General features: G+C 39.2%; 3 protein-coding genes across 3 annotated transcripts; 1 reads left to right on the top strand and 2 right to left on the bottom strand.

Moving 5' to 3' along the window:
* The first annotated feature begins 4,129 nt into the window (after positions 1–4,129).
* On the top strand, positions 4,130–10,940 carry LOC149114872 (uncharacterized). Its single transcript, XM_089284472.1, has 2 exons — positions 4,130–6,144; positions 6,938–10,940. Exons 1-2 carry the CDS (start codon positions 5,892–5,894, stop codon positions 7,426–7,428), a joined length of 744 nt encoding a protein of 247 aa, XP_089140598.1. The 5' UTR covers positions 4,130–5,891; the 3' UTR covers positions 7,429–10,940.
* On the bottom strand, positions 6,510–19,386 carry LOC110059759 (uncharacterized). The gene is made up of 16 exons (XM_089284473.1): positions 17,068–19,386; positions 16,393–16,627; positions 16,166–16,274; positions 15,591–15,694; positions 15,132–15,247; positions 14,736–14,809; positions 14,160–14,434; positions 12,347–12,412; positions 11,659–11,807; positions 11,349–11,430; positions 10,917–11,119; positions 10,577–10,669; positions 9,727–9,943; positions 9,538–9,624; positions 7,679–9,323; positions 6,510–6,675 (listed from the first exon to the last, which is right to left on the bottom strand). The coding sequence occupies exons 1-15, from the start codon at positions 18,073–18,075 to the stop codon at positions 7,681–7,683; spliced, it is 4,461 nt and encodes a 1,486-aa protein (XP_089140599.1). The 5' UTR covers positions 18,076–19,386; the 3' UTR covers positions 6,510–6,675; positions 7,679–7,680.
* On the bottom strand, positions 19,385–21,439 carry LOC149114873 (serine/threonine-protein kinase 10-like). The gene is made up of 2 exons (XM_089284471.1): positions 20,827–21,439; positions 19,385–20,754 (listed from the first exon to the last, which is right to left on the bottom strand). Exon 2 carries the CDS (start codon positions 20,696–20,698, stop codon positions 19,385–19,387), a length of 1,314 nt encoding a protein of 437 aa, XP_089140597.1. The 5' UTR covers positions 20,699–20,754; positions 20,827–21,439.
* Between the last annotated feature and the right edge of the window lie 1,499 nt (positions 21,440–22,938).

The following is a 22,938-nucleotide window of genomic DNA, read 5'->3' on the forward strand; positions in this document are numbered from 1 at the left end:
GTTTTTGTCTTTTTGACCATATCCCGTATCTACGATGGCGAGTAGAGCCGCTTATCATCCGGGATAAAGTGGCGCGTCGTTTAAAAAAAAGCGGCTGCGGTCTCACGAATTGAAGATAATTTTGCTTGTGTATTTGGTTTGGCGGGGGCGGAGGGGTAATAGGTTTGTACAGCGGATTTGGGCAAAAAGGTTTTCATGACAACTAATTTTACTATTAGTCATAACCATACTGACAAAATTCTCGAATCTGAATGGTTACCAGAACGCTCTATTTTCAACAAAATTCAGGAGCTTGACCAGATAAGGAGTCCAATAACAAGGTATCCAATAACAAGCGCTGTTTATTTAGTTCCTCCCGGTGACGCAGTACTCCTATTTATTGAAAAAAACCGTTCAGATAAATCGTAAACAGTTTAAACAGCTTTCGCTCTGTCGGAATATTTCTCTTGATTTTGTTTGAAGTTGTGATTGATGAATTGATAACAGGAATTCGTGTCGTCCAATTCTGTCTGTAATCCTACTTGTGATTAAACAAATCAGACTTCCGCTTTTTGTTAATCATTCGTATGATTATAGTTTACAGTCCGAATTGGAGTTCACTCCGATTCATATCACCATACGAAATTGTTTCCACTTCGCAATAAAGAGATTTCTGAACTTCATTGTTTGATAAAGGCTTTTGTTCTTGGGCCAGCGTAGTTTAACGAGGAATAAAACACAAATAGCGGTGATAAACATATTAAACTTACGCATTTTAATAACTTGACGTTTCGTATGCTACGCAACATACATTTTCAAAAGTGGAATAAAGACCGTTACAATTTTTGAAAACTATATATGAAATGTAAATAAGGGGTCTGGAAACGAGATTAAGAAACATCTGTTTCTTAACAGTAAAACAATAAAAGCCTCAGCGTACTGTTGCGTACTGATACGAAACGTCAAGTTATTAAAATGCGTAAGTTTAATATGTTTATCACCGCTATTTGTGTTTTATTCATTGTTTGAGTTACAAGAAATCTATCATTCTGAACAACATCCAACTGAGTAATATTTATTTCTTTCAGTATTCGCTCGAGATTTCTACGAAGTAATAGTTCAGTGATGAGATGGTTTTAGTAGAATTTAAGAAAGTGTCTTTCAAGTAATCATTTTTTATTCTTCCTCTACATTTCGGTATTGTTAAACATCACCCTTTAGCAGAAACGCTTGCTCATAGCAAGTGGCTTGAATTGGGATTCTTTTCTAATGTTGATCTGATCCAAGATTCTACTGCTGTTATAAACTGCCAAGGGCAAAATCACCTTCAAAAATACAATTACAGTAAACGATACTTACTTTTGCCTTTGAGCATTTACTGAGTAAACAGTATTTCGAAGTTTCTCGATCACCGCCGTGTTCGAAGACATAACATGCTTATACACAATGAAAATGAAGGTTCAAAGCTGAAGACATCTTTTCTCCACAACTTCGGCCGTTTTTCATTTGGAAAACTTCTTAACGAAGGGTATATTTAAGACATAATGTGAAACTTGCCGGAAAATGTTAGTAAGGGAAGCTTTTTCTAGTAGCTATATCCTCTATTGTGTAAAAAGTTTATTCCTAAAGGCTGATTTTATTCCTTCGTTAAATTCGATATTTCGAAATTAATGTTCATATAATCACGAATTACATTTCAATGCAGAAGACTCCAGGTCACCTGGCGAAGAAGAACTACTTCGAGACATTTCTACCTTTTACATACAAAACATATTTGTAAGATGACCTACATTTAGAACATGGCAAATGGCAGTGAAGTATACCGAAAACTTTTCGAATTCCATTGTTTTACCATTCACCTCTTTGCTAGTTCGTTTCCAGCGCGTTCGGTTAATAGTTTGACGCTTATAAATTGGAATGTAAAGCTGTTCGCTAATTTCTCGGAGTGAAAATTGTATTCACCTCGTCCTAAACAGAATTCACTGCACTCTTTTATTCAATGGCACACTGAGCTGTAGCTAGTAGTTCAATACTTGGTGTTTCTTAACCATTAAAACAGAACACGAATTCTAACTTTTCAAAGACAAATCAACGAATGATAACCTGGCAAAAAATATGACCGCGGTATTTCAAATTATTACATGTCATTTCTTTAGTTCTATAATTTTTTCAAAAGGAGAAAATACTAGGCTTCTGGCAAAATGGTAATTTTCTTTAACTTTCGAGGTCAGAGAAACAGCGAGACCCTTAGAGCTGTCTCAGCAAAACACTGATTTATAATTTCTCTTTTGGCTGTTTGTGCTTGTCTTGCCTTGAAAGTTCGAAGGGTACATAAAATTCTAGCCGGGAATAAAAGTGAGGCTCGGCGTGATCACTCAAGAGCGTTTCAGAAAACATTTTAGCGATCATTCACCGCCACTAAAAGCTGTGCTTTTTAGTCGATCTTTAGCAATGGCTCCCTCCCTTTGAAACTTTCACCAACCCTTTGAACTAAGAGCTTGCTGAAACTGACTGCGATCGGCCGATCGAGCTACTTGTTCAAATGCACTTCTTCGGTTAAAAAGTTATAGTTTCTTAGGCTCAGTTACTGAATGGTTGGTATACAGAAATATTTCCTGCCATCAGTTGACTCTGCCACGTTCGTCCATGGCAAATTAGGAGAAGATAACTACGTCCACTTTGCAGAACTTGTCGTTGTTACAGTCTATCAGTCGTTCCGATCACTAGCTAACATACATAAATTTATCACGAGCACCATGACTGTTCTTGTAAAACTGTTATTCGGTGAGAAGAAGCCGAGAAGGGTGAGCGAATGACTTGATGAATGACTTTGTAAACGGCTTCATAAATTGACCTAACTAAGGCATTATTTTAAAGGCTTGTTTATCTACAGTTTTAATATATCGTGTACCTACTCGGTCGTGCCAAACCCTAATCATTATAAGACCTATCTGCATGATACTAAATGACTCTGAAACTAGTGTCATCCTTCGGCGATATCATGTTTAAATTTCATTCGGAATACTATTAATTTTACACGCTTTATCACGGTGCCAACGAAAATTCCTGTTCTCGCGTTCTGGGTAAATCGTTACACAGACACTGAGAACTGAGCGAATGCCGATATTAAAAAAGCTACTTTGCTTTTTCCCTTGCCCAAACAATCATAAAATCGATAGAACATAATAATATAACATTCTGAAGATTTTCTTACCTTGTACTCAGTTTCAAACCGCTTCTGAGTAAGTATTCTCTTTTCACCAAACAGTGCGAAGTGACAGCACAAATAGGAATCAACAGATCCCTTTCCAAGAATTGCCAATGATTCAAGGAATTGCTTTTGTAGTTTCCAAAAATATCTTTCCGAGAAAACAAGATTCTTATCACATGATAACGATGCGTGACGTAAATATTTGTTTTTCCTTGTTTTGACCATATCCCGTATGTTACGCCACAAAATGTAATAACTGACACAAAATGTAATAGTAACGCAAAATGTAATAACTTTTGTCACAAAATGTAATAGTAACGCAAAATGTAATAACTTTCGACGCAAAATGTAATAACGTCGGTAACGCAAAATGTAACAACTTTTGACGCAAAATGTAATACATAAAAGTAACGCAAAATGTAATAGCACAAAATGTAATAATGTTTTGGTTGGTATATGTTTGTTGGAAATATTCATTTATTTATTTTTTAATTATTATTTTTTATTTATTAAGATCGTAATAGGCACCCATCAGAGACTTGCTCTAGGCAAGAGTTTCAATATCAAGGCACAATTGATAGCAAAATCTTCCCACTTAAAATGATTGAATTCCCATGCACATCTTTAAATTAAGCTGTACACTAAGATCTTAAAAAGCCTGATTTTATACATAAATGATAACTCGGAAAATAATTGGAAGTAAGGGATGGCTTGTGCAAGAATATAAAAGAATATGCCATTTTATCAATGTAGGGTAAGGGATATAAATATATCTAAAATATATCTGCTTAAGACAATGTTAGAGCAACATTGCCATTTTGTTAATGTTAATTGTTTTTTGTGGCAGGAAACGCAACTTTCCATCCATGTATGACAAACTTGGCAAAAATATATTTTTTTCACGAAAAGTTTGTAGAGGTCAGTAAGGGGTCAGTTGACCGACCGCAGGCCACTGTTTATCAGTAGTAATCTGAAACCAAAGTAACACATTCCTCTGTCGTTTCGATAAGACTTAGTATACCAATGCTGGTCACGTCTTCGTTCTAGTCGACCATGAACACCATATTGTGGTATTGGTTTTTATTCATAACCATTGCCAGTAACGTGCAACAAATTTCCGCAATTTCATCACTCGACGATGAGACGTATGAGACATTTCTCGAGTTGCTCAAAGGAAAATTTAACGTCCCATTGAAGCAAAGAACCACCAAGCAGAAATCCGCTCTTGTATGGTTTTGGTGAAATCGCGACCATGTATCTCTGAAAGGGGGTAAGGTATGCTACGATGGTAAGCCAATAATGAAAAAATCAGCTGTATCGAGCATTGTAGCGAAAGCATTCAAGGCAACAAAAGGTGCGGGTGTGAGGAAAATCTATCACCATCTAAAAGATGTCTGTAGTGGCGTGGGAGAAAGAGACGTCAGAAGTGTGCTTGGAAAGTCGCGCCTACATCAACGACTGAATGTTCGATTCCAAAACAAAGCTGCTTTAAAGCCAGTACGCGCTAAAGCTGTACAAATCCGCCATCAGGTGGACTTAGTAAGCATGGAAAGTATACCAGTCAAGTGAAAAGGAAAAGTATTCAAGTATGTCTTGTCCGATTTAGATGTATTTAGCCGGTACCATTGGCTTTTTCCACTGGAGGGGAAGAAAAGCAGCTCGATCGCGGCGGCGCTTTCAAACGTTTACAAAGAGCATGGGCCTCCTCGCGTCATACAGCACGACCAGGGGCGAGAATTCGACGGTGCTGTCAATAGACTGTGCAAGAAGCTTGGTATTAAAGTAATTAAAGGGCGTCCATACCACCCGCAGTCACAGGGAAAAGTAGAACGGGCCCACAGAACATTTAAGAAAAAGATTATGTACGATTTATTGACTATGCGGAAAACAGGAGTGAACTGGGCAAAATGTTTACCAGAATACGCAAGAGCATTAAATCAAGAAGTTAAGGAGGAGCTATCTTGGAAGCATGACGACCCGCGAGCCCTAGATACTTGACGCTCGGTCATTTCAAGTGACCGAACTTTGATCCCGACAAAAGATAAGACAATAGAAGCTGGTGACAGATCTCACAGTAAGAATCGGGTAAATGCTCTGCTGAATGAACGCGTAATATCACTCACACGTCAACGCTTTGCGAATCTATGAAACCCGAACTCGGCGATTAAACCCAGCGATTTGTGCAATGTAAATCACACGTCAACTTAAAAGAACTCCCAACCCAAAGGAAGGGCGATTTCCGAGACAAAATTCCTAGAAAATGTCTTTGTACGGTCGGACTTTCACTAAACCTGGTTAGTCCTGTTCTTAAAGAGTTTACTTTCCCAATTAGCCTTTGTTCTATCTTTTTGTTTTTCATCTCTTTTGGTTGGCGGCTGGTACGCGTTAGATCGAGTAATTTTCTACCAGGCTAGTGTGGTTTACACATCTCCTTTGATTGTTCTGCTCGATATTACGAGTGGAACTTGTAGCAGAGTTAAAATGTCGAGGATGTTAATCATTTAAACAGACTGTCATGAAAGACTGACAGTACTCTTCCCAGTGTAGGAGGCCATAATGTCCAGCCTGATTTTGGTAGAAAATGGTATTGGAAATACAGCATTTCCGGTCACTTAATGCTGACGTAATCGGCTAAACGAAACCCGCGGAAATATATGAAACAGCTGGTATATCAGGGTTTCAAGGCTACTCGCTTTTCACAATGTCCGTTTACACGGTGGATTGCTCGTCCTGTAAAAAAGTGTTCAAGACGCTCTACTCGTTGACTAAACACGCGAGGGAACGCCATGAAAACGAAAATGAATTGTTACCCGTGTTTAAAGACCAGGAAGGAAAAATGGCGAGCGTTCCGAAACCACGAGACCGACTGCCCCCGCAAATGTTGCAAGGATACAAGATATGGATTGCCGGCCTAGTGGAAAGGATAAACTCCACATTTCATCCTCGTCTTCCAGGTAAATATTTTACATACTGTAATTACCTTGTACATGAAAACTAGTGCCAATATCTTGCATGAATTGCTGCATTGTTTTGATGAAAAAAGAATAGGTCATTTTTCTAATACTAGACTTCAACAGCAGACTATTCCTTCTGTGAGGGGAACCGAAATGTGGGTTTTCGACCGGCTTGCGTAAAACAGCAGATTTGCGATTTGTCAAGCGTCCTTCAGGTTTTGGTAGCGCAAGATTGTTGGGAATTGCGGAAACCGCCTCCAGCTTTTTATTACCTACAACTCGTGTGATGAAGTTTTAAATAGTTCAGAAACTACCGCCCCCCCTCCCCCACCCCTTACCCCCCAAACCGTGAAAACGAGTCAGCATAGTCCAAAAAGACAAAACTTTATTTCAAATGGTGGAGTCATTTTCGAGGATGTTATCCAGTGGTGCACTGATGGCTTGTCTGAGACACGGTTGCAAACACAGTAGCTCCCATAAGACTTGTTTATGGACACGGCATTGTCTTCTTATGTACATGGCATGGTACTACTATGGAAAGAACAAAATAATTGATAGTCCGTGTGAGAGGGGTGAGAGGGTAGGGATTTGACATATTCAATGAAATTCTTTGTCATATGCACTACTAAATTGCCAACCGCGAGTTAAGAAACCAAAACAATTAACCCTATCTGGGAACAGCGAGATCACAAGTACCAAGACAACCACTGACTGCTAAACCCCCCCATCCATGGGCAGTTATGCCAACCTCCCTCTTATTTCCTATCATTAAAGACTTTTTCCTGTTTTCTAGGGAGATGGATTAAAATTGACTGCCATCAAGTACCAAAGGCATACTTTGAGTACCTTATTGGGAGGATAAATGTTCAATTGAACTCTGTGCGAGAGGTGTGTCACAAAGCACAGCCCTGTTATCAAGCCTCTACAATGAAGCTTTCGTATAAAATCTGGTATCTGGAAAAATTTTTAGATGCAATAGAGGAACAAGACTTGGCATCCCTAAACACAGAAGTGCTATTCTCAGGAAATGAGATGTGCGAAGAAGAAGAAGAAGAAGAAGAAGAAGGCCTGTCTGCAGAGGAAGAAATTAAGAGGGCAAAACAAAGGGTTTATGTTCCCGGACAAAAAAGGAAAAGGCCCTCATCAAAGTCTTCATTAATTGTTGGGTATGGAGAGAAAAGAGCCACAAGAGAAGTTGAACTTATATGGTGGCCACACTTGTACAATCTAACTGAGCATGGCCAAATGGTCCTGAGACTATATATAGAAAAATGCAATTTTTAATAACATTATGAAATGTGCAGTTCCCAAAAATATCTATACCCACATGAAGGAAGGTCATTGAAAATTCTGAGAGGGAGAGGGTGGGGAGGGGGTTTAAAAGGTAAAAATTGTAACTGAATGTACCAAGCTCAACTCAAAATTTCTGGAGGGTGTGGGCTCAAACCAAAAAACCTTCTGCGTGGATATTATGGATATTTTCTGGAATCACACAATGATATAAATATAATTTAGGTACACCCAATACACTGACCTCTACTTTTTCCATTGAACAATAAGAGCCATTAAATCTTTCCTCAGACTGGCCATGTTCTTAAATGTCCACTGAAATGACGGAAGGCAGTTTCTGCTTTTTATGATATCTCTCACCAAGAAAATCACACCAACACCACAGCTCGCAGATCCCTCTCCGGTTTTAGTTTGATGCGGCATGTTGAGGCGTGGTAAAGGGAGATCCAATTTGGGTTTGTTCCAATTTTCCTCTTGAAAACAGTCATTGTGGGAGAGAAGCTGAAAGCCAGTTAGCATGTTCTTAACAACTACTAGAATGTCTCTTGGTTGGTCAATCTTGAGTCCGTCATCAAAATGGACAGTTCTGCTTGCTACATCGAAGCACAGCAATCCCCAGTGTTGTGGTGAATCAAAATGAAAAGGTGACAAAATGTATGTGGCATCTTGCACAGCACAGTGGCCAAAGAAGGGCATCACCATTTGGCTGAAGTACCGTGGTCCTTGTTTTGCCCAGGTTTGGCTGTACGATGAGAGGTACACTAGATTAGTGGGCTTGCTGTCCTCAAGAAATTTCAAACATACTGTGTCTATAGCGAAACCATTAACATAATGTTCACAAGCTAGAGTGCTAAAGTCATTAGCATCCATAATGTATGTGCCTTGCCTAATAATCTGCTCATTAGGCCTAGAGTTACACAGTACATCTCTGACTTTGTTAAGGTCTGATACAGGGCTGCTGTTGTTTGCAAGCCACCTTTCTTCTTCTCTGAAACTGACAGCTTCTGAAGCTAGAGTACACATAGTCTGATATAAGCCAACTGATTCTTTAGTGAAAGTTCCTAGTCTGCCCATAGTCACTGTAGCTTTGTCATCTTCATCCCCATCATCAGATCTGTCAACATTAATAGTCCCCACAGTTCTAGTACCTGACAGTTCTTTCAAAAGCTGTACGGCATGTGTCACTGCACTTTCTGCTGGACGAAGATTGACTAGCAGTGGGTTACTGACCTCATTTGGACTCTGAACAAGCTGAATGTCTTGCTTTGAAATGAAGGCAACTTCAGGAAGTTTCAAAGATGCTCTTTCACCACGAGTAAGAACACTGAGATTTTCCAAAATCTCTTTACTGTGCCAGGCTACATTATCAGGTTTTACTTGGTCTGAGGGGCAGCTGTTGTTACTGTTTTGCAGAGTTGATGCTGCCATTGCTGTGGCTGTGTGCTTGCTGCTGCCTTGCTGCTGTGTTGTTGCCTCTGCTACAGGTACTGGTGCCACTAGGGCAGTGTTGCTGCCATGCTGCTGTGTTGTTAACGCTGCTGCTTCTTTTGGCATGTCTCTGCCTGTGCTGCTGTCATCCTGTTGTGGTGATGTTGTCTCTGGTGCTGGTGCCACTCCGAGAGTGTTGCTGCTTTGGGGTTTTGGTTCTGTGGCTGGTTTGCTGGCTGGTTTTCTTTCCCACTCTTCATGGTTGTTATCAATGAGTGGAAATTGGCCTGGTACCACCACACAGTGTTTTGTCATCTCTGTGTACTCGTATTCACAATAGTCTGGACCAAACAGATTAGTAAATAGCTCATCCATTTTTCCAATCCATTCTCTGTCTTCTTCACTCCAAACCATTCTTTTAGCTTTCCAGCCACACCCTCTGTAGTAGAACAGCTTCTCTCCTGAAAGAAGAAAGTTAAAGAAGTAAAGAATTTGCCTACTTTTAATTGCACTATGTTGATGTAAAGAAAAAAAAGGAATTTTCTGGAATCAGGTCTTAGAGTTGACATTTTCATCAAGGTTTTTTTTATCATCAGTGCATGTTTGGAGGTGTGACTGACTCCTTGGGAGCCCTCCTGTAATACAAGCCTATCTGTAGACAATCATGTATATTACCAGATGTAATGGACTGTCTAGCCTCTCTGAATGCTCGCCTCATATCAAGTAGCATCTCTGTATAAATATGGGTGAGGATTTGGTCCACTATAGCATAAGAAAAAAGCACAAGTACCTGTTAATAGTAAGAATTAATCCTGCTACTTCCACATCATTTGTGTGAACATTTAGACTGGAATCTCAACTTACCTGAGGAAGTACTGCTTGATGAGTCGTGAGAGGTTGCTCTTAAGTAGAGCAGCCTTTGGAGCTTGTGTCCAGCCTCATAACCCTGGTTGGACAAGTGGTGTAATGAGCGATGCATCCGAAAAAGCATTGGTATGTGCTCCACAGTGAGGTGGCCATAATCACCTGTTCCAAGGCTTGTCCCAAACATCTCTAACAGAAGGAACCCCCACTCTTTACACTGAAAAAATTGAACATTACAGTCAACAACAAAGTGTGTGGGCATCAGTTGTTTAACTAAGGAGGAGAGATACAATGTCTTACAAAGTTTTCGTGTCACATGCAGTATAGGAGAATCTTTGTTTACAATATGGAGTTTCTGATGGAGCTACAGAAACTTTACTTATGAATATTGAAAGGGTATAACACACTTAACTGTCCCAAGGAATTTGCACCCGATGTATGGAATACTTTTGGTGCAACGCGGGTTTAAAAACTCAAAATTTTACAAAGAATGTACGAGCTCATTAGCACTTTTGCCACCCAGAAATTTTGCAACTGTTGAAAGCCAATTTCTCATCGCATATTACACCCAAAGAGCCAAAACTTTCACCAATTACTAAATTTCACAAGCTCTTGAAATGTTTGTAGTCAATTTGTATCTAGCATGATGCCTTGTATGTGCAAAGTCGTATGTTAATGAGGAAAAATGTAATCAATGACATAAGCAAAGATTCACCTACATGTAATCCAGTTTGAGCATATAGATATAGATATATATAAATGAATTTTGTTTATCTATATACATATACATATATCAAGAAGTTTCTTTTAAAGTGAGCAGTCTTCAATCAAAAGAATAGGTATCACAAACCTTTACATCAAAAATATCGATAAGATGTTCCTCATCTTCCTTGAACTCTCTGTCCCTCGTAACATATGCAATTTCTTTCCACAGTGAACACACCTGCAATTAGTATATTATTAGGGTTCAAAGTTAAAAGTCAGGCTCTGCTATTAGTCTGAAGTGAAAAAGCCTGCATTGAGTTGAGATTAACATATCATTTTTGTGCTAAGGATCTGGAAATATTATATTAAAATAATTATAAATTAAATACTACATAATTATTTAACTACTCTTTTTTTGTATGCTGTGATTTGCAGTATATTCGAAAATTAATCAGTGAACAGAAATTAAATGCAATAAGTCTAACCTTGATTAAAAATTCCTTTGTCAATTTGCCTGCATAGTAACTTAGTTGTTTGTTGGTGTGATCCACTTTCTTTGACTTCTTCCCCTTAATGTTTTGGCCTTTGTTTGACTGCATAGGCCTGTAGAGATGTTTGAATTGACTTTCAATATCTTGTTGTTTCTCTTTCCAGAATTTCATCTGTAATTCAAGCTCCTTGCTGACTCCTGTATATATAATAGGAAAGAAATATCATGTCAAATAGGTCATATTTAAACACACCCAACTGCAATATCCAGCATTCTATTGCACCATGTAACTGAATTCAAACAGGTGAATACATTAGTTTACATATATTACTAAAATTATGGCCTCTGGGAATAGGAATAATGGTTCATAAAAAAGTGTGACATGTGAAAGGGAATTAATAAAAAAACGTATAACCCATTGTAATACCTGAATTTGTCAAGTTAATTTCTTCAAGTCTGGTGCCAAAGTCACGGACAAAAATCCCACTTTCCATCATTTCCTGATAGTACTACAAGACAAAAGATGAAAAAAGCTTCAGCCAAATACTAAAATTCAAGTAAAAAGTGTATAATTTAAAACTCGACCAAGCCATTTAGAGATTAAAACAAGCATATCACGAGTAACAATACCTAGATATATGATTATGATTGTTGTTCTACCATTTCACGTTGATTTTGTTTGGTTAAAGAATTAATGTACACAAGATCAAAACAGAACAAACAGGACATAATGGCACCTTTTGTCGTGTCTCACAAAATGCTATTTTGTTAAGGATGCAAAGTTTGGCTGCCTCAGGGTCTTGGAAATGGTCAGCTAGTTTTTTATTAGGCAGAGACTCTTCCACAATGTCTTCAATGGATGCCAATAGCTGCCGTTCAGTGTTTCCTGAAAACACAGTTACAAGATTGTTTTTACTTGTACTTGTAATGTTTACAAAAGAGCCCTGTTTACAGGACAGTTCATTAATTTACAAATAACCTACCTTTTGCCCTAGGGAAACACTTAAAATACACTTTATTATGAGACAATGCTCCAATGACACCACCGCCTTAATGGGGCCAACAACCACACAGTGAAATTGAAATGTTTATATTCATGTCATGGAACAGCTAATTCCTTTGTAACTTGAGTACTAAAATACAATTTTATCTACAAATTGCACAAAGCAACCATGAAAGTTGACTCTCCCCTGAAAATAAGGCCATTTGTTCATACCACCAAATTTGTAGAAATATATAATTAATACAATAATAATACATAAATATTTATATAGCGCCTATCCATGCCTGCTCTAGGCGCTGTACGATTCGCCAAAATGATCTGTACTAATCTTAATAATTAAAAATGTGCATAATTATTTTGCTCTTGTTTCTTATTCTTCCAACTGTTGTTTCATTTTTGTGTGTTACCTTACAGTATCTTACCCTGTCCTATTCCATATCCTGTACAAGTATTACATCGAACTGTATGAGGCGTGTCACCCGCCAGTTCTGATGGACAAAACATTAACCTGTGTGTTTATTTCTTTTGTGTTACATCGAACTGTATGAGGCGTGTCACCCGCCAGTTCTGATGGACAAAATATTTTATTAGTATTGCTAATAGACCTAATAGATTAATTATTTCATGGTCATGTTACATTGAACCGTATGAGGCGTGTCACCCGCCAGTTCTGATGGACAAAATATCTTATTAGTATTGCTAATAGACCTAATAGATTAATTATTTCATGGTCATGTTACATCGAACTGTGTGAGGCGTGTCACCCGCCAGTTCTGATGGACAAAATATTTTATTAGTATTGCTAATAGACCTAATAGATTAATTATTTCATGGTCATGTTACATTGAACTGTATGAGGCGTGTCACCCACAAGTTCTGATGGACAAAATATTTTATTAGTATTGCTAATAGACCTAATAGATTAATTATTTCATGGTCATGTTACATCGAACTGTATGAGGCGTGTCACCCGCCAGTTCTGATGGACAAAATATTTCATTAGTATTGCTAATAGACCTAATAGATTAATTATTTCATGGTCATGTTACATCGAACTGTGTGAGGCGTGTCACCCGCCAGTTCTGATGGACAAAATATTTTATTAGTATTGCTAATAGACCTAATAGATTAATTATTTCATGGTCATGTTACATTGAACTGTATGAGGCGTGTCACCCACAAGTTCTGATGGACAAAATATTTTATTAGTATTGCTAATAGACCTAATAGATTAATTATTTCATGGTCATGTTACATCGAACTGTATGAGGCGTGTCACCCGCCAGTTCTGATGGACAAAATATTTCATTAGTATTGCTAATAGACCTAATAGATTAATTATTTCATGGTCATGTTACATCGAACTGTGTGAGGCGTGTCACCCGCCAGTTCTGATGGACAAAATATTTTATTAGTATTGCTAATAGACCTAATAGATTAATTATTTCATGGTCATGTTACATTGAACTGTATGAGGCGTGTCACCCACAAGTTCTGATGGACAAAATATTTTATTAGTATTGCTAATAGACCTAATAGATTAATTATTTCATGGTCATGTTACATCGAACTGTATGAGGCGTGTCACCCGCCAGTTCTGATGGACAAAATATTTCATTAGTATTGCTAATAGACCTAATAGATTAATTATTTCATGGTCATGTTACATCGAACTGTGTGAGGCGTGTCACCCGCCAGTTCTGATGGACAAAATATTTTATTAGTATTGCTAATAGACCTAATAGATTAATTATTTCATGGTCATGTTACATTGAACTGTATGAGGCGTGTCACCCACAAGTTCTGATGGACAAAATATTTTATTAGTATTGCTAATAGACCTAATAGATTAATTATTTCATGGTCATGTTACATTGAACTGTATGAGGCGTGTCACCCGCCAGTTCTGATGGACAAAATATTTTATTAGTTCCGTTACTTGATTAACTATTTCATATTACATCAAACTGTAGGATGCGTGTCACCCGCCAGTTGTGATGGACCAAATATTTTGTTAGTATTGCTAATTATAATGACTTTTGAGACAAATTTAGTTTTAAAACCATTTTGCCATAGTGATACAGTCTCTTTTGATTCAGTTTTTGACATTGAAAACAGTTGAAATAAAAGTGCTTGGCACAAAGGTGAAGAAATCTAGTGCTGTTTGGCAAGATTGAAATCTTTTGTAACCTAATAGACAAATTAAAATAGTAGAAATTATGATTTTAGAGTAACCTGAACAGGAGGCAAAAGACACATTATTTCGTCCAGGAGCTGTTTCTTGTCCAGGTCTCAACTTAACAGTGATCCTATCTGCCTTGAAGTTGGATGGACCGTAATCAGAAAGTTTGGCATTGCATTCTGGAAGTGAGCCAATCTGATAGGCCAGCAATCCAACACTTTTCAGCACCTGCTCAGTGTTTCGCATCTCGCAGTGCAAAGCACAAAGACTCATGGTAGAAAGATCCTCGTCAAGGAGGCATGTTAAGTCATCTTGCAGCCCTTTAAAGCTTAAAAAAAGTACATTACATTATAAGGATTAATTAAATAAAGGTACTTACGGTGGTGCACTTCAGCTAAAAAAAAATGACAAGCAGAAATACCCAGCCATATAACACATTATTTCTACTGAATAAATTGTTTATTTACGACCATTTCCTAACCATATATTATATATCATTAATAACACGTTTAATTACTTCTTCATAGTTTGACTACAATAGTTGAAAATAAGAAATAAAATGAAATCAGCAGGACCGTCCGAATACATCCTGTGATTTAGTTACCACAAATTTTCTATATATATATTACCCGCCAATGTTTGCCTTTGTTTGACTGAAGTGTTCCAGACAGACTTCGTGCATCCCTAAATCACAATCACATGCCTATTATAGTGGAATAAGAATAGATACAATCTATTAGAATTATTTCAAAAATTCAATAAATGAGGAGACCAGTCAAACTGAAACAGCCACTGGAGAAGGACCAACAAAAAATATTGTGGAAAATGTTGTGTTTATACTAGCTGGACATTACACCTGCTTACAACACCATGGCTCAATTCTGCTTTTAAGTGAGCCCTACTACCCTTTAAAGTATGACCATTGAAACATTACCTGGTAAAATTATCACAGTTTCAAAAGAGTTCTACCAGCACATTCTTATATTTGGACATTTCAAAATGTACTGTACATTCAAAAAACTTACTCTCCATGCCAAGCAGAAAATGCAGAATTCTAGAGCAAGGCCTTGTCCACCAAGCTGAAAATCTTCATCATTGATCTTTGCCATCAGCAACACCAAACCTTTGTAATCAAGAGTAACTGTATACAAAGCAAATTGACGAAGTATAAGTTTAATAACTGAGCAGTTTTCAATGGAGTTTAAATACAGCAATTTGCTTTGGTTTTGCATTACTATTAATGGAGCTCCGTGCAGATTGGTTACAAATACTTTAAATTTTACAGATCACTTGCTTTGCTAGCTTTGGCATCATGTTACATGAAAGTCTCTTAGACAGCTAATGCCATTCAGTATACCTCTATGTATGCATCATCTTGAGTTGCTATTTTTTTAATGTTCATAAATAGGCGTCCCCAGTTATTTAATTAATTAATATTGATTAATAAATGGATTTTAAAATCATCTAGCTTTTGGATCCAGTACCTTTAAAGCGTATACGATAGTGTTTGCCATCCACTTTAATCCCCATCTTTTTAAGCTTGTCCTTCTGTTTGTTTAAATTTAAGAACAGCTTCCTGAGATCTTCCCTTGAAAATGCAAGATAGGCAAATAATCGTAGTCACATACATGTACATGTAGATTCATACTCGTTAATAACCTGTCCACCTTATATTGTCTTAATTAAAGATAGTTACTTATTAATAAGACTTGAAACTCTCCCAAATACTATTCACCAACTGTCAGCAGCTTTATGTACACAAACATTCTAACGACCCAGATCACTCATAATAAATTATTGGTTGCATACCCTTTATTGAAATTTCAGTTTTTATTGTCTGCTTTCCACATCATTGTAACTGTGGCAAGTAACATAACAAGATTACAAGATTTGAAACAGATAAAAGTCCTCTATCCTCACTGCCAATAAGGGTCAGGTACTAAGACCGCACAAAATACCGTCAAAATATTATTACTACATTTTTTAAAGAATTATACAAAGTGAGATAATAAAATAGCTTAAATATGGTTCTGGCCTGCAGTGGAAAAGTATAAATTACCTCTTTTCCTTACAGTTGGCTATAGCCAGGGGATAAACTGACTTTGCACTCTGAGAGGACCGATGTTTGGCATCAAGGGGAACAATCCCAACTGCAACTTGATCTTTGCCTGTAATATAATAGAGTTTTATGTAAGATGATGATCCATGCAGTCATTAACAGTTTTAGAAAGATTGACATGTTCTTTTTAATTAAAGCAAAATTATAAATGATAGCCATTCAATTACCAAAGAAAGGGCGTCCATCAACTTTAAGATTGAAAACAATATCATCAGGAAGTGAGCCGTGTAGACGCATCTCTCTGATGATCCAGACAGCAACATTTTCTAGGTTCACCTCATAACCTGGAACTTCATTGGGCAGACTTGCCACATCCATCAACATTCTTGTGACATCGAAAAGACCCTTTCGCAGTGCAGCAATGTTGTTTTTAATCGGGATGATCGGTTCGTCTGATTTTTTCTACAAAAATTAATATTTTTGTCTTAGAAACCCATGCCAAAATTTAATTATGTTTAAAAATATATCTGATTTCCAACAGAAATATTAAAATATACAGTGAAAGGACAAGCTCTGGCTGTCCTCCTTAGAAAGGCGTTTGCATGTCATTTAAAATAATGCAAGTGAAATTAAACCAGGCCTGCTAACCAAATTGACTACATTGTCCAGGTGTCTCACATCATCACCCAATAGGTGTGTTCCATTAACTGTAAATTTGGTACGAGCCCATTTGCAATGTCAGGTTTCAACCAATCATATGCAAGCAAAAAAAATTCACTAACAGGAATCAAATAGTCAAAGGCAATCAATATGGGAAATGCGGAAAAGCGTTTACTACAATAATTAATCCTTGAGTTTTAATAACCTTACATCATGAAAACACTTTGCTCGACCATACTTACCCCAGTCCTCCCAAGTTGAGTCAGATTTGTCAACTCTTGCCAACCACTGTCAGACAGTCGTGACTTGAGCTTGAACAGCAGGTAAATCCAGTCAGGGACCCTCATACACTCAACTCTTTTTTCCCAAACTTCTTCTGACAAAAGTTTACTGAAAGACTTTTGGACGCCCTTTTCTTTGACCATCACATCAAATACGGCCCTGACTGTCTCCTGGGCATCGCTACCATCTTTTCCTGTCATGAGACAGCATTCTCCGAGCACGGCACCCAGCGTGTCCCCGCTTTCTTCGCACACTTGGCTGATGCTTTTCATGACTGCGGTTGCAGCTTCTCTCACTTTTCTCCTTTTGCTGGCTGGGGAGAGGTCATGGTCAACTTTTAGCTGCTCGATAGATCTTTTCTTCTTCCGAGCTGGTTTGGCCAAATCGTCCGGACTTTGCGCTGTTGGCGGGCTTTCCCTATTTGGCGGGCTTTCACGATTTGGCGGGCTTCTTCCTTCGGACAGTCTTGGCGTGCTTGGTGGTGTCGGAATATCAATATCTTCGTGCTTTCTGGGCTGGGAATCTAGCACTCCTTCCTGGCTTTGCATTTGGGCCAATTTTCCGCTCTCGTCCCCAAGTGAATTGCAGTGTAAGCCACGGGAATTGATCGAAGATACGACCGCTTTGAAGTAATCAGACTTCATGAAATGGCAACTCGACCAAGATTTCAATCGAAGAATTCCGAGCAGAAGGCCAAAGGCTGACGCTACATGAACTTTTTCGCTGCTTCGATGCGAGCAAAACCAGCGGAAAGACGCGACGGTTCCATCTTTGCCGCGCAAATTCCTTAGGGCTACTTGCTTGTATTCTTCGGGAAATGCTTTTGCAGACACAGTAGAACAAAAAACGGATGGTTTTCCACAACACAAATCGGAATTCAAAGCGTACCAGTTCTTCTCTGGGTCTAACTGAGGGGAAAACACTTGATGTAACAACAGTGAGCTTGCAGTCGCGTCTTTGCTCGCCATTACAAGCTGGCCATTCGCTGCAGTGTTCACGGGCCGAATATCTGTTGCGACATCGAGCTAACTTTGTATATGGTTTTGAAAAGGGCGCCATGGGCCAAAATAATTCCATATAAAGCTTAATCCAATTATTGTCCTTTGTGTTCAAGCTTGTATTTTAACTAGTGAAAGTGTTTAATCGACTTAGCCGATCCATGGTCAGCGGTCACTCGTTTCCACTGACCACAACAAACACCAGTTTCCAAGTTGTAAACGGGGAAATGCGCAATCTGTTTCAAGTAATAATTGCTTTGACAACGAATTGCGAAGTGTGCGCGTGTGACGGCACGGGTCGCGGGTGGCGGACAATTACACGTTGGTACGTTCATGCATGATTGTGACCAAAAATACGCGAATTGAATTTGTAATTAATGTGTTGATGTCAGAATCCTTTCTATGGACTTATTAAAAATATATTATTATAGCAAGAAATGGTAAGTAGTTCCAAATTGCACAATAATCTATTGTCACTCGCCCTCTGTCACACACATCTTCTCACGTCACGGGGGAAAACTTGGATAAAGCAGTGGTTCTGGACTTCCCAGTCTAGCCTGTTGCAGGCGCTTGGCGTACTTGGGGAAGAGCGAGAGGAAAAACTAGGGGGGAATTACGCCCCCTCAAAGGAGGCAGAGGAGAGAGAGCCTGGGGACGAGGTCAGACTCTTTGGAGCCGCAGAACACCGCGATAGCTGTCATTGAAGTTATCAGCGGTTTGACATACAAACAAGGCGAAAGGGTCAATTTTGCTTTGCATTGACCCGTTCGCCTCGTTTGTATACCTTTTTGAACAAAGGAATGTTTGACCACAGGCTCAACTGCAATAAGAACTATTCAGCCCACTTATAGTAATGGAAACTCTGGTTCTGGGTTATTGATAGGGTTGTAATGAAGTCTCCCAGGTTTTTTGGACTTGAGCACAGAACCCACGTGGCAATTTATTTGGCACAAACAATTTTCAGGCGCGAAGGCCTTTGGGATATTATTTATTATTATATATTGCTTGTGCGTGAGCGGTAGACGGACAACTCTTCGTTAATCAAGCCAAAATACTTCAAAAAACGGTAAACGACACGAACTTCTTTTAAAAACACAACAACTGCTAGCCCTAAACTGTCAAAGCTACCCGCGATAATGGTAAATTAAAAATGTTTCTGAGCGCGCGCGCTATTTACGCGTCAGGCCACTTCTGTAGCTGTAACTGTTTTCTCAACAGTGCTTTTACAATTCTGTGTTTAGAAAATAATAGCTATATAAGGAGTAGACTGTAATGCAAATCACAGGTGGATATCAGCAAGTCTAGTAAGTAATTGGTCCAGTTCAGCTCTATCGGAAGGAGCTTCCATTGTTGCAGATTTTACTACGACGCGTACACTGTGGTAAAATCCCATGATTTTGGACACAGCCTTTAGCATTCGTCCCAAGGAGTACACATCACTGGATGTGCTGTACTGTCGGTATTTTAATACTTCCGGGGCCAAATAGCTTTTCCCGTGTTCATGCGCTCTCTTTTTGTTAGCGGAAGCCGGTGGAAAATTGACAGAAGCTTTGCTACTCTTTCCGAAATCGATGAGGATAGGAGTGCATCTATCGGAATCTGCTCTATTTTCGAGGACGACATTATTAGCCTTGATATCGTTGTGGAGGAAACCTTTTGAATGGACATGCTTTAATGCAGAGCAAATCTCAACAAAGATATCAAGGCATTCTGGAGATGTGATAATATTCGAGATCGCCGCATGATGAAGAGTGCCACTTGTGCCATTTATACCATGGAACTGTGTGACGAGACAAAGTGGCTCTTGTGTAGTGACGACACCTACAATCATAGGTAGTCTTTCATGGTCACCAAGTGCAGTAATCACCTCTGCCTCGTGCATTAAATCCCTTTTCGCCCTCAGTTTGTCCTCTGCAGTATCGCTGTAAATCATCTTCTTCACGACTACGTCAATTCCCCTGTAACGGGCATGATAGCACTGACCGTAGCTTCCACTGCCAATACTTTCTTGATTCAGATAATTGATATGTCCAGGATTAAGTTCTTTTAGTTCTAATTTCATCTCCTTCACAACAAGCCGTTTCTTGACTTTAGGTATTGAGGGCCTTGACAGACCAGGCAATAGTTGTTGTGTTTGAACGTGACTGCAGACCGGCTCAGATACGCCCTTGTCAGCCTTGTGTGGACTGTGTTGAGTTTCGGGTCGTTTGAATTGAGAGATACTCTGCACCGATTTTTTCTGGGACTTTCCTTGAGCCAGGCGCAACATCAACGCGCTTCTCGAGTGCCAGGATTCCGTTTTTGCTGGAACTTTTTTCGCATTATTCAGTTCCGTGTTGACCATGGGTGAAATGCTTCGATTCGGTACAATTCGAGAGGATGAAGTTGCCTTCGGCTGAGCGACCACAGGCGTTTCCTCGTTGTCATTTGGAATCACATGATCTCCTTGAGTCGAAGGTGATTTAACCTTTGCCTTTTTGGCCTCGCGCTTTCTCTTTTTCCACTCCCTTCGGTTTTTTCGTTTCTCTTCTGTCGTATGCTCGCGCGATTTAACTATTCGTTTTTCCCGTTGACCAGTGTCTGCAGTGTCCATCGCTAAACAACTGCTAGCTACTGGTGAGTAATTTTCACGGCATGCTAACTTGAAACCTGTGACACCTTGAGATATGGTATGCATAAGTAATTCGTCAGTCACGTTTCTAAACAAATACATATTTTCACAGGATGTTCATTGTGTAGAATGTCTATTGTTCTCGCGCCATTTACTTGCGGGGGATTACAGATCTAGAGATCAGAACATATGAGTGTTTATTGTTGCTGCTCCGAGATACGCGCTAAAATATCTAAAGTAACCCTGTCTTTTGCTAAGGCGCCTTAAATGATAACAGAGTTGTTCATCGTTGCTGCGAGATACACGCCAAAAAACGTTTTGCAATCTCACGCAAATGATAAGAGAGCTGTTAATTGTTGCTGCGAAACTTTTGCGAGCACGCGGGAAATAAAAAGACAGTTACTTGGTGTTACCGCCAAATACATGCACTGTGTGTTTTGTTGCTTGTCACTTCGTTACTGGGAGTAGCAGAACGAGTCCGAGGCGATCAACAAAAACGATCAACAAAAACAGGATCATTTTTTAAAATAAAACGAGAGGACTTTACGCTTTGGACTGCCTTTAGACCGTCAACACATGTTGCACACGGCGGGAGCCGGAAACGTACATGCATATTTAGTTAATTACCTTTCACACATTTGTAAATTAATAAAAGAATATTAGTAAAGCGTCTGTAGCAACCAAGGCTTCCAACAGCGTCCAAAAAAACCCTCTATGAGGCTCCTCATGCTGCCTTTGAAGTTTATTATGGGCGCAAACCTTTCAGGAAAGATGAACTGTCAGAGGCCACTACTGCACAAGAATGAAATGTCGAGAACGAAGCTTACGAGGAGATGATATCTTCGCGACCAAAAGATTACGAATCCCATGATATACAAGTTAATCGAATATGGAAAGCTGCTTCCGTGGCAAGTAAAAGATGCGAAAACCGCATGATCCAGAAGGGACTGAGGAACAATCCACCTTCAGTTTATGATATTGGTGAAAAGGTGCTCATTCGCTACCCTGCGGCGAAAAAAATTGGTAGCAAGAGGTCTATCTTAACAGCAAGAATACTTAAGAGAAATTTAAAAACTTGTAAATACAAAGTTCTATTTACATTTCCAGCTGGCTCTTCCAAGATTCTGACTAAATGGATTTCCGTTAATGACATGACAAGTACAACACTTGACAAAGAAAAGAGGAAGAGAAAGCTCGCATGCCAGAGTAGCAAGAAAATGCACAAAAAGAAGTATTTGATACCTTTCTCAAATCATAGGGAGAAATTCACTGACATGCAGTCTGAGATGAACTTTTTAATCAGCTATGACCCGCCCAAAGATGCAACTGCCAATTTTCTGCACTTTTTCATGAGCTTGTGAACATTGGCGTCTTCCGGTCTGCAGAAACATTAAGAAAAGAGATTGTGTCATTTCTGGAGTCGCATCCAAACTCTCCAGACGGGACTCCTTTGGAATTATTCGCTGGCGCACCTTGGAGCCAATATCTGCGATTAATGGCACGCAATGGAACACATGGTGATCACTTAACGCTCCAAGCAGCAGCTGATATATTTAATAAACAAATTGTTGTATATTCCACTCTCGGTGCAACGGCTACGCAGACAATTTCCCCTACGAATGGCTGTCCCATTGCGACATTTTATCTAGGTCACTTCGCTGAGGGAGCTGGAGAGCATTATGTGTGCTTGGCAGAAGAAACAATTTCTGATCGCTCCGACACAGAGTACAATTGTCTTTCCCCGTCCAAGATGAACAGTCCGATTTAGGTAGCACATCAGGTTTAAATGAACCAGGGGATCAGTCCCAGAGCGATGCAGATCAATACGCTCCTGACATCAATACAACCCATGGTAACCGAACCCGATTACATGAAAATGAAGAGCAAGATACGAATAACCAGTGTGGATATGAACAGCAGGGAAATGATCGTGCAAGTCAGTTTAACGAGTGTAATACAGATTATGGTGCTTACATTAATCCTGATGTTTTGGAGGACGTTACAGAAACAACAGGGGGAAGTCATCTAGAAATGCGAAGTTCTGAGCCGCCCGACACAGAGTATAATTGTGTCCCCCCCGTCCAAGATCAACAGTCTGAATTGGATGGGGCATATCAGTCCCATACCAAAACAGATCGACACGCTCCAGACGTCAACACAGCCCATGGTGACCGAACCGGATTGCATGAAAATGAAGAGCAAGATAGCAATAACGAATGTGG

Source organism: Orbicella faveolata, unplaced genomic scaffold (genome assembly GCF_042242905.1).
Source record: "Orbicella faveolata isolate gen_17 unplaced genomic scaffold, um_ofav_v1 contig_13, whole genome shotgun sequence".
NCBI classification, from domain to species: domain Eukaryota; kingdom Metazoa; phylum Cnidaria; class Anthozoa; order Scleractinia; family Merulinidae; genus Orbicella; species Orbicella faveolata.

What these genes read in the sequence shown, in the direction of transcription:
- LOC149114872 (XM_089284472.1), top strand. Translation starts at nt 5,892, where the DNA reads ATGTCCGTTTACACGGTGGATTGCTCGTCCTGTAAAAAAGTGTTCAAG. An exon ending in ATTTCATCCTCGTCTTCCAG is followed by an intron (nt 6,145 to 6,937) that starts GTAAATATTTTA and finishes CCTGTTTTCTAG; the next exon opens with GGAGATGGATTAAAATTGAC.
- LOC110059759 (XM_089284473.1), bottom strand. Translation starts at nt 18,075, where the DNA reads ATGGCGAGCAAAGACGCGACTGCAAGCTCACTGTTGTTACATCAAGTG. An exon ending in TCGATATTTTTGATGTAAAG is followed by an intron (nt 9,944 to 10,576) that starts GTTTGTGATACC and finishes CAATTTTTTCAG; the next exon opens with TGTAAAGAGTGGGGGTTCCT. An exon ending in ATCAAGCAGTACTTCCTCAG is followed by an intron (nt 9,625 to 9,726) that starts GTAAGTTGAGAT and finishes CTTATGCTATAG; the next exon opens with TGGACCAAATCCTCACCCAT.
- LOC149114873 (XM_089284471.1), bottom strand. Translation starts at nt 20,698, where the DNA reads ATGGACACTGCAGACACTGGTCAACGGGAAAAACGAATAGTTAAATCG.